This window comes from Oncorhynchus masou, chromosome 27 (assembly GCF_036934945.1).
Source record: "Oncorhynchus masou masou isolate Uvic2021 chromosome 27, UVic_Omas_1.1, whole genome shotgun sequence".
Lineage (NCBI taxonomy): Eukaryota > Metazoa > Chordata > Actinopteri > Salmoniformes > Salmonidae > Oncorhynchus > Oncorhynchus masou.
The window spans coordinates 19,232,602-19,244,639 of NC_088238.1; the positions used below are offsets into that span (position 1 = coordinate 19,232,602).

Sequence of the window (12,038 nt, forward strand, 5' to 3'; positions counted from 1 at the left end):
ACAGAAAGACAATGAAAATGTGAGATTTTATTGATCCAACAATCGAACATTGTTTCATGTCTGTTCATGACTGGCAACGACAACCAGTAATATTGTTTAAATATGTTTTTGTAAAGGAAAAAAAATTATATTACAGAAATCTAACACTATTTAAAAAAACAATTATACTAGCATAAACGAATGGAAGCTTACTGGAATGCTAAATTGAATACCAATGCAATAAAAGCAGCAATTAAACAAGCATTTGTAAAGTCTGTACTGTAATATAAAAATATATTCTGAATTTTTTTTTTTACATGAACTGCAATATTTGGCATATTACATTTCAAAGTTATTGTTATGACCACAATAGGCTATATCAATAAAGATCAAGACTATTGTATGACCAAGGGGGAGGGGGGGTGTTGGGTGTGGATGGGGTTAATAAGAAGAAACAGCCTGCTATTGTGTGCTTTGTATGGAAATACCACAATTGAATAAAGTTGTTTTGATGACCTGGCTTAACATTTTAATTGAGAATTGACCAGTAAGGTGTGTAGCTGCAAAGTGATTTTGAATTAACTGATTGAGTACAACTGTTTAGGCAGTTCATGTTCAAATACTTTTAGCCCAGATAACAATAGGCATACAGGCATCTCTGAACAGCAATACAAAAAGGATTTGTCATTGAAAACTTTGTACATTCATAGAAAATAAAACCAATACAAATTATATCCAATTACTTTCCAATTGAATAGTCTAGTCTAGTGTAAACAAACATGTAATTGTTCTTCACATACGTTCAACCAACTTTTCAAACATCTTGAGGAATCTCTCGGTTCTTTCCAACGACCCAACAACCCTCTGTCCTCCTGTTTTACAGCTTTGTCCTTCCGCACCGTTCTCCTCCGCTGCTCTACCCTCCGCCAGTAGAACTCTGTCTCTGTCCACAGCCAGCCGATCCCTGGCCACCTGCGCTTTCTCCTTCTCTATCAGCCCCCTCTCCCTCTCCACCGCTGCCTTCTCCCTCTCCAGTTGGGCACGCTCCCGGTCCAGGTTGGCCATCTCTCGTTCCAGCCCTGCTTGCTCTCTCTCCAGCGCCATCCGCTCTCTCCCCATCACCTCTCGCTCGCCCTCCAATGCCGCCCGTTCGGTCTCCAGCGTCGCCCTCTCGGTGTCCATCTCATCCAGGTCACAGTGCATCCCCATCACCCCTATTCCGCCAATCATGGATCTCTTCCTGGGCCGGGCATCAGGGAGAAAATCACTGTCGCTAGTGCCCGGGGGGAGTGGGCCGATGATGGGGGCTGAGCCTGCCAGACGCCCCTCCATTGCGTCACTCATCAGATCGTACCAACGCCAACTGTGGGGGAACACCTGCACCCCTGGGGGAGGGTACTTCAGCTCCTGTCCCCAAATGAAGGATAAACAGTATTAGTAGGTAGTCGGATAATGAAGGATTTGATGAATAGTTGAGTAGACGTTAGGCTTGGACAAAGTAGTAGGCACAGGATGTCTCTAGGGCAGGGTTATTTAGAACTTTACAAGGATGCCTATTAAAGGGCCAATTTCAGAGGTTTCCATCCTGAGGTACACAGCATGACCACAAGTATGTGGACACCCCTTCAAATTAGCAGATTCTGCCATTTCAGCCACACCTGTTGCTGACATGTATAAAATCGAGCACACAGCCATGCAATCTCCATAGACAAACATTGGTAGTAGAATGGCCTTACTGAAGAGCTGAGTGGCTTTCAACGTGGCACCGTCATAGGATGCCACCTTTCCAACAAGTCAGTACGTCACATTTTTTGTCCTGGTCAACTGTAAGTGCTGCTACTGTGAAATGGAAACATCTAGGAGCAACAACGGCTAAGCCGCGAAGTGGCAGGCCACACAAGCTCACAGAACAGGACCGTCGAGTGCTGAAACACGTATCATGTAAAAATCGCCTATCCTCGGTTGTGACACTCACTACAGCGTTCCAAAATGCCTCTGGAAGCAATGTCAGCACAAGAACTGTTTGTAGGGAGTTTCATGAAATGGGTTTGGCCAAGCAGCCACACACTAGCCTAAGATCACCATGTGCAATGTCAAGCATCGACTGGAGTTGTGTCAAGCTTGCAGACATTGGACTCTGGAGCAGTGGAAATGCATTCTATGGAGAGATTAATCCCATGTCACCATCTGGCATGCATACAGACAGGTTTGGTGGATGCCAGGAGAACGCATCCTTCCCAAATACATAGTTCCAACTATAAAGTTTGGTGGAGCAGGAATAATGGTCTGGGGCTGTTTTTTATGGTTCGGGCTTAGCCGCTTAGTTCCAGTGAAGGGTAATCTTAACACTACAGCATACAATGACATTCTAGACGATTCTGTGCTTCCAGGTTTGTGGCAACAGTTTAGGGAATGCCCTTTCCTGTTTCAGCATGACAATGCCCCCATGCACAAAGCAAGGTCCATGCAGAAATGGTTTGTTGAGATCTGTGTGGAAGAACTTGACAGGCCTGTACAGAGTTCTGACCTCAACCGACTAGCCTGCAGAGCCCTGAGCCCCATCAAACACATTTGGGATGAATTGGAATGCAGACTGCGAGCAAGGCCTAATCAGCCAACATAAGTGCCTGCCCTCACAAATGCTCATGGCTGATCACAGCAATGTTCCTACATCTAGTGAAGTGCCTTCCCAGAAGAGTAGAGGCTGTTATAGCAGCAAAGGGAAGACCAACTCCATATTAATACCCATGATTTTGGAATGAGATGTTCGACAAGCAGATGTCCATTTACTTTTGGATATGTAGTGTATGTAGGATGCAATTGCTACCTTGTATCTCTTCTTCAGATTTTCCCATTTTTTCATTGCCTGACTGGCCGTCATCTTCCCCTGCAAGCCCATGTGTTTGAGGATGGCCCTGCAACAACAACAAAAAAAGGTACACAATGATCATTTCGATATCAAAACATACACATTGACTCGTCTCCATGACAGGTAAAATTAAAAAACGTATCTAACAAAACGTGTACTGGGAGGATCTCGGGTAAGTATCTGAACTCACCTCCAGGCCAGTCGAGAGGCATTTCTCCTCCCCGTAAACATGTAGCGATTTGATACGCGCAATTTCACAAAGTCCATTGTTTCATATTCAGACACTGAAATAAATAATTATGTTTTAAATCACTACATGCACAATGTAATTGAAATTAAATAACATTCACATTTTGACTAATAGGACAAATGTGGATCGCACCGTCTGATGTCTATGCACGCATCTGCTCGAACAAGTATTCGAGACAAGGCGCCATGATGTCCCCTTTGTAGGTAACGTTAGCTAGCTTTCTTGCTAACTAGCTCGGAGTTCCTTACTTCATGTGTAGTCCTAAATAAACATATAAAGGATAACTTGACTACTTACATTTGTATGTGTATTCTGAATTCACTTTCTTTTTACTTTTCTTTTTTGCATTATTAGAGTATAGCGGTAGCGTGTGTTCGATGTTTTCCATTGTAGCATCCATGTTAGCTAGCACTGCGAAGGGACCACAACGGAGTGCACTTCGTCTCTTCCGCCCTTCGTCTCTTCTTCTTCGTGTTGGTTTCCGGACGCAGACTAGTTGCATTTAGGCATATTGCTTCCACCCACAGTTCAGACTGTGCACACGCACCACATACTACCATTCCTCACCTCACATTCGCAAGTGCCACTGCCTACATCAGAACGTTTCATTACTAAAGCTGTAAAATATGCAGCTGATCACAGTCTAGCTAGTGGATCAGGTACATATTCAGGACGAATTATGTGTGCTACACATCAAATCAAACCTTATTTGTCAAATGCGCCGAAAACAAGTGTAGACCTTACCGCGAAATGCTTGCTTACAAGCCCGTAACCAGCAGTGCAGTTCAAGATGAGTTAAGAAAATATTTACCAAATAAACCAAAGTAAAAATAATAATAAAGTAACACAACAACATAACAATAACGAGACTATATACAGGGGGTACCGAGTCAGTGTGCAGGGGTACAGGTTAGAGGTCATTTGTACATGTAGGCAAGGGTGAAGTGACAATACATAGATAATAAACAGATAGTATCAGCATTGTACAAAACAAATGGGGGGGGGGGGGGGGGGTCAATGTAATAGTCTGGTGGACATTTGATTAATTGTTCAGCAGTCTTACGGTTTGGGGGTAGCAGCTGTTAAGGAGCCTTTTGGTGCTAGACTTGGAGCTCCGGTACCGCTTGCTGTGCAGTAACAGAGAAAACCGTCTATGACTTGGGTGACTGGAGTCTCTGACAAACAGAAAATATATCAATAAGGGATCATAGCTTCAGCCTGGTCAGTCTGTCATGGAAAGAGCAGGTGTTCCTAATGTTTTGTATACACACAGAGATATAGGCAAACAAATGCTTGACCTGCAGATGAGTATGAGGGGGGAGTTTCTGTAGAAAAGCCAACGATAAAGGCTTGCACTCCTTTTTTATTTGTGTTGTGCTGTTGCTTCACTTTGTGCATGGGGGCGTTGTCATGCTGTAACAGGAAAGGGACTTCCCCGTTGCCACAAAGTTGGATGCACAGAATTGTCTAGAATGTCATTGTAAGCTGTAGTGTTAAGATTTTCCTTAATTGGAACTAAGGGGTCTAACCCAAACCATGAAAAACAGCCCGAGACCATTATTCCTCATCCACCAAACTTTACAGTTGGCGCTATGCATTGGGGTAGCATTCTCCTGGCATCTGCCATACCCAGTCGGACTGCCAGATGGTGAATCACTCCAGAGAACACATTTCCACTGCTCCAGAGTCCAATGGTGGTGAGCTTTACACCACTCCAGCCGATGCTTGGCATTGCACTTGGTGATCTTAGGCTTGTGTGTGGCTGCTCGGCCATGGAAACCCATTTAATGAAGCTCCCGATGAACAGTTCTTGTGCTGATGTTGCTTCCAGAGGCAGTTTGGAACTCGGTAGTGAATGTTGCAACCGAGGACAGATGATTTTTACACACTACACGCTTCAGCACTCGGCGGTCCTGTTCTGTTGTTGCTCCTAGATGTTTCCACTTAACAATAACATCACTTACAAGTGACCGGGGCAGCTCTAGCAGGGCAGAAATTTGACTAACTGACTTGTTGGAAAGGTGGCATCCTATGACGGTGCCACACTGAAAGTCACTGAGCTCTTCAGTAAGGCCATTCTACTACCAATGTTTGTGTATGGAGATTGCATGGCTGTTTGCTTGATTTCATACACCTGTCAGCAAAGTCTGTGGCTGAAATAGCCGAATCCACTAATCTGAAGGGATGTCCACATACTTTTGTATATATAGTGTAAATCAAAATCCTTCTTGCCAATTTAGCCAGGTCCATGTTGCTGTTATCAATTGTGGGAAACACATTTAACACTCCATCCAGTCTAAACCCATAATAAGAGGACAGGTCAGCATTACACACTGTAAAACCGGATAAGTTTATTTTGAGGAAACCCATCACCCCCCCCCCCCCCCAAAAAAAAAGAATTAAGAAACTTAAATAGCTGAAGTGAGCAGTACTACCTTCATATGGGTTTTTTTAAGTAAGGTATACTTAGATTTAAGCCCCTACTAAGCCTTGCCTCCAATCATTTCCCAGTGTGCCTTGCCTTTTCGATTGAATTGTAGAGTTACCTCCCATGACTGTATTTGTTAATGAGAGACATGGTTCTTGAATTTGTTCATTTTCAGTCCTGTGGCCTTCACCAAGTGAGTTCCTAGGTGAAGATTATCATTATAAATGAACTATTACATACAGTATACCTTATCATAAGTCCTTAAACAGTGGCCTGAAACTCATAGTTTACAGGCCTGCAAGTAGGGTTGCAACTAGAGCATACAGGTCAAGTTGGTGGGTGGTATAAGGGGCTTTGGTAACAAAACAAATGGCACTGTGATAACTGGATGCAGTCTTTCTGAGTAGAGTATTGGAAGCTATTTTGTAGATGACACCGCCAAAGTCGAGGATTGGTAGGATAGTCAGTTTTACTAGGGTAATTTTGGTGGCGTGAGTGAAGGAGGCTTTGTTGCGAAATAGAAAGCTGATTCTAGATTTGATTTTGGATTGGAGATGTTTAATATGAGTCTGGAAGGAGGGTTTACAGTCGAGCCAGACACCTAGATATTTGTAGTTGTCCACATCTCCACACATTCTAGGTCAGAACCGTCCAGAGTAGTGATGCTAGTCGGGTGGGCGGGTGCGGGCAGCGAACGAAAGCCTAGGCCAGGTTGATGAAGACAGCTGCACAGTACTGTCTTTTATCGATGGCGGTGATGATATTGTTTAGTACCTTGAGCGTAGCTGAGGTGCACCCGTGACCAGCTTGGAAACCGGATTGCACAGCGGAGAAGGTACGGTGGGATTCGAAATGGTCAGTGATCTGTTTATTAACTTGGCTTTCGAAGACTTTAGAGAGGCAGGGCAGGATGGATATAGGGTCTATAACAGTTTGGGTCTAGAGTGTCACCCCCTTTGAAGAGGGGGATGACCGCGGCAGCTTTCCAATCTTTAGGGATCTCGAACGATACGAAAGAGAGGTTCAACAGACTGGTAATAGGGGTTGCAACAATGGCGGCGGATAGTTTTAGAAAGAGAGAGTCCAGATTGTCTAGCCCAGCTGACTTATACGGGTCCAGGTTTTGCAGCTCTTTCAGAACATCTGGATTTGGGTGAAAGAAAAGCTGGAGAGGCTCGGGCAAGTAGCTGCGGGGGGCGGAGCTGGGGTAGCCAGGAGGAAAATAAGGTGTAGCTCAAGGGGTGGTTGGCCATAGAATAAACATAAAATTGGGTACTGGTGTGCTTCTGCACCCATTTTAAGTTGTGTCACAAATATCTGTCTCTCCAATGTCCAGTCATATTATTATTATTTTTATTAACAACAATTTTAACAATATACAAACACATCTTTAAAAACCTACTTCACCAAATAACACAGAAACTTTATACACAGGGGAATACACATTCAAACAAAAAAATACACACGGCTTCACAGGCATTTAGGGTTCCGTTTGCGTTACAGTATTTCAGATTACACGGCATTTCAAATAAAAAATCAAGTTCAATTAAAAAATTAAGAGTTTTGTTTTGCCTACTTGCATTTATGTAAATATTATTTTACCATATATAATGAAGATATGCATTATTTATACTTTATTTTGATTTAAATCATGAAAAAAAAAGTAAAACATCTTTACCATCAACATGAACCCTAACGCCGGTTGATCTAAAAAATAAATGTTGTACATCCATCCAAAAGATCAAATTAATGTAAAAAATAAATTACTTATAGTTTGACAAAACACACACTTTCTATCAAAATACATTTTAAATATTGTATTGAAATGCTTCTTACGAAGCCACTCCTTCATTACCCGGGTGGTGTGTTTGGGATCATTGTCATGCTGAAAGACCCAGCCACGTTTCATCTTCAATGCCCTTGCTGATGGAAGGAATTTTTCAATCAAAATCTCACGATACATGGCCCCATTCATTCTTTCCTTTACAGGATCAGTCGTCCTGGTCCCTTTGCAGAAAAACAGCCCCAAAGCATGATGTTTCCGCCCCCATGCTTCACAGTAGGTATGGTGTTCTTTGGATGCAACTCAGCATTCTTTGTCCTCCAAACACGACAAGTTGAGTTTTTACCAAAAAGATATATTTTGGTTTCATCTGACATTCTCCCAATCTTCTTCTGGATCATCCAAATGCTCTCTAGCAAACTTCAGACGGGCCTGGACATGTACTGGCTTAAGCAGGGGGACACGTCTGGCACTGCAGGATGTGTGTTACTGATGGTAGGCTTTGTTACTTTGGTCCCAGCTCTCTGCAGGTCATTCACTAGGTCCCCCCGTGTGGTTCTGGGATTTTTGCTCACCGTTCTTGTGATCATTTTGACCCCACGGGGTGAGATCTTATGTGTTGCCCCAGATCGATGGAGATTATCAGTGGTCGTGTATGTCTTCCATTTCCTAATAATTGCTCCCACAGTTGATTTCTTCAAACCAAGCTGCTTACCTATTGCAGATTCAGTCTTCCCAGCCTGGTGCAGGTCTACAATTTTGTTTCTGGTGTCCTTTAACAGCTCTTTGGACTTGGCCATAGTGGAGTTTGGAGTGTGACTGTTTGAGGTTGTGGACAGGTGTCTTTTATACTGATAACAAGTTCAAACAGGTGCCATTAATACAGGTAACGAGTGGAGGACAGAGGAGCCTCTTAAAGAAGAAGGTCTGTGAGAGCCAGAAATCTTGCTTGTTTGTAGGTGACCAAATACTTATTTTCCACCATAATTTGCAAATAAATTCATTAAAAATCCTACAATGTGATTTTCTGGATATTTTTTTTTTCTCATTTTGTCTGTCATAGTTGAAGTGTACCTATGATGAAAATTACAGGCCTCTCGTCTTTTTAAGTGGGAGAACTTGCACAATTGGTGGCTGACTAAATACTTTTTTGCCCCACTGTATGCTACCGTTCAAAAGTTTGGATACACTTAGGAATGTCCATGTTTTTGAAAGAAAAGCACATTTTATGTCCATTAAAATAACATCAAATTGATCAGAAATACAGTGTAGACATTGATAATGTTGTAAATGACTATTGTATCTGGCAACGGCTGATTTTTTAAATTGAATATCTACATAGGCAAACAGGTCCATTATCAGCAACCATCACTACTGTGTTCCAATGACACGTTGTGTTAGCTAATCCAAGTTTATAATTTTAAAGGGCTAATTGATCATTAGAAAACTATTTTGCAATTATGTTAGTACAGGTGAAAACTGTTGTTCTGATTACTTAATATGGTTTGGTTGACTGATCAAAATTCTTTCAAGGACTTTGAAAGAAATACTTTTGGTAATCTCTCTCGCAAGGCGATGAGAGTCCGCGGTAAGAAGAACCGAGGGTGAGGCGCTTGGATGGTCAGCAGACAGAGTGGATCTGGTTCTACTCAACTAGCAAAGGCTGGACCAAATATGGAGAAAAGGTACAGCAGGACACCAGGCAACAAGCCCAAGTGTACCGTTATCTTTAGAAGCTGAACTTAGGAACATGCCAGGGTTAAGGTCTATTCTATCTCAATTCAGGAAGTAAACTGAACCATGGAAACTTCTTCTGGAACTCTGGAATCCTCTTCTCCAGTCTTAATTCAGCTTAGAAACATAATATCATATGACATGTAATGCTATCGAGAGAAAAAAAGTGTCACAGAAACCATTGTTGAGTGACAGGAAGAGTGTTTGTTTTTTCTCTCAGGATTCCAAGGGAAACCCAGGCCCCATCCAGAGTTCTGAGATCGGGAAGAAATTCCAACGCAACCGTAACGGTTCTCTTAGGTTCAATATCGGTTCCAATATCTTCGAGATCTGTTTCAGACGTGAGTCAGGCTGAATGAAACCTTAGACAAACACTTATATTGACATTAAAACTTTAATGTCAAATCAATCAAATCACATTTTATTTGTCACATGCGCCAAATACAACTGGTATAGACTTTACCGTGAAATACTTAAGAGCCCTTTCTCAACAATGCAGAGTTAAAAAGTAAGAAACATTTGCTAAAGAAAAAAAGGAAATAGTAACACAATAAAATAACAATAACGCGGCTATACAGTTGAAGTCGGAAGTTTACATACACCTTAGCCAAATACATTTAAACTCAGTTTTCCCAATTCCTGACAGTCAATCCTAGTAAAAATTCCCTGTCTTAGGTCAGTTTGGATAATTTTAAGAATGTGAAATGTCAGAATAATAGTTGCGAGAATGATTTATTTCAGCTTTTATTTCTTTCATCACATTCCCAGTGGGTCAGAAGTTTACATGCACTCAATTGGTATTTTGTAGCATTGCCTTTCAATTGTTTAACTTTGGTCAAACGTTTCGGTTAGCCTTCCACAAGCTTCCCACAATAAGTTGGGTGAATTTTGGCCCATTCCTCCTGACAGAGCTGGTGTGACTGAGTCAGGTTTGTAGGCCTCCTTGCTCACACAAGATTTTTCAGTTCTGTCCATAAACTTTCTATAGGATCGAGGTCAGGGCTTTGTTATGGCCACTCCAATACCTTGACATTGTTGTCCTTAAGCCATTTTGCCACAACTTTGGAAGTATTCTTGGGGTCATTGTTCATTTGGAAGACCCATTTGCAACCAAGCTTTAACATCCTGACTGATGTCTTGAGATGTTGCTTCAATATATCCACATAATTTTCCTCCTCATGATGCCATCTATTTTGTGAAGTACACCAGTCCCTCCTGCAGCAAAGCACCCCCACAACATGATGCTGTCACCCCCGTGCTTCACTGTTGGTATGGTGTTCTTTGGCTTGCAAGCCTCCCCCTTTTTCCTCCAAACATAACGATGGTCATTATGGCCAAACAGTTCTATTTTTGTTTCATCAGACCAGAGGACATTTCTCCAAAAAGTACAATCTTTGTCTCCATGTGCAGTTGCAATCCGTAGTCTGGCTTTTTTATGCCGGTTTTGGAGCATTGGCTTCTTCCTTGCTGAGCGGCCTTTCAGATTATGTCGATATTGGACTCGTTTTAATGTGGATATAAATACTTTAGTACCTGTTTCCTCCAGCATCTTCACAAGGTCCTTTGCTGTTGTTCTGGGATTGATTTGCACTTTTCACACAAAAGTACGTTCATCTCTAGGAGACAGAACGCGTCTCCTTCCTGAGCGGTATGACGGCTTGCTGGTGCCATGGTGTTTATACTTGCGTACATTTGTTTGTACAGATGAACGTGATACCTTCAGGCATTTGGAAATTGCTCCCAAGGATGAACCAGACTTGTGGAGGTCTACAATTTGTTTTCTGAGGTCTTGGCTGATTTCTTTTGATTTTCCCATGATGTCAAGCAAAGAGGCACTGAGTTTGAAGGTAGGCTTTCAAATACATTCACAGGTACACCTCCAATTGACTCAAATTATGTTAATTAGCCTATCAGAGGCTTCTAAAGCCATGACATGATTTTCTGTAATTTTTCAAGCTGTTTAAAGGCACAGTCAACTAAATATATGTAAACTTCTGACCCACTGGAATTGTGATACAGTGAATTTTAAGTGAAATAATCTGTCTGTAAACAATTGTTGGAAAAATTACTTGTGTCATGCACAAAGTAGATGTCCTAACCGACTTGCCAAAACTATAGTTTGTTAACAAGAAGTTTGTGGAGTGGTTAAAAAAGGAGTTAATGACTCCAACCTAAGTGAATGTAAACTTCCATCTCCAACTGTATATATATATATATATATATAAATACACATATATACACCGCCTGTTATAGAGCTCCTGGATGTACTGGGCCGTACGTGCTAATGGGTCCATGCCCTTCACTGGTCGTTGCCAAGCTGTTGCCAGTCTGTGACTCACTCATGTCTGACTCACTCAAAACAGAAAGACTCAACGTAACTGGGAAAGTGAAAGTATGTGAATAAACATTTGTGTTGCTTATTAGTTTCTCTGTTCATTATGTGTTTGTCAGAAAGGAGACAGGTGAGCGGCAAGAGGAAGAGGAAAGTTGTCCGTCGTCCAAAGTACCAACCACCTCAAAGCGGAATTCTTTAAGTTCAAACACAATCGAACGGATTGCCCCTTTAGGAGAAGACATCTACTGTGCCATAGATAAAACCCTCATTATTTGAATGTGCTGATTTGAATGTATTGATATTTTACTTGAGACAAACGAAACGGTCTCTCTGATTGAACAGAATTGGTCGAGTGACATCTGCTTTCCAGAGAGTGAAGTTGTCTCCAGAGAGTGAAGTTGTCTCCAGAGAGTGAAGTTGTCTCCAGAGAGTGAAGTTGTCTCCAGAGAGTGAAGTTGTCTCCAGAGAGTGAAGTTGTCTCCAGAGAGTGAAGTTGTCTCCAGTGGGCCAGAGTGAATCTCCAGAGTGGCAGTTTGGGGGGAAAAGTGGGCGCTGGCACACATTCAAAGACAGTGCTGACATTGAAGACCAGTACCAGCTGGACTTCAATGGATCCATGTCCTTCACTTTCAACGGACAGGCCTACAAGCTGGACTTCTC

The 12,038-nt window shown here is 42.2% G+C and overlaps 1 protein-coding gene across 1 annotated transcript; it reads right to left on the reverse strand.

The window, feature by feature from the left end:
• Positions 1–7: 7 nt before the first annotated feature.
• On the reverse strand, positions 8–3,599 carry LOC135515709 (uncharacterized). Its single transcript, XM_064939396.1, has 4 exons — positions 3,396–3,599; positions 3,039–3,132; positions 2,807–2,894; positions 8–1,386 (listed from the first exon to the last, which is right to left on the reverse strand). The coding sequence occupies exons 1-4, from the start codon at positions 3,496–3,498 to the stop codon at positions 772–774; spliced, it is 900 nt and encodes a 299-aa protein (XP_064795468.1). The 5' UTR covers positions 3,499–3,599; the 3' UTR covers positions 8–771.
• Positions 3,600–12,038: the final 8,439 nt, after the last annotated feature.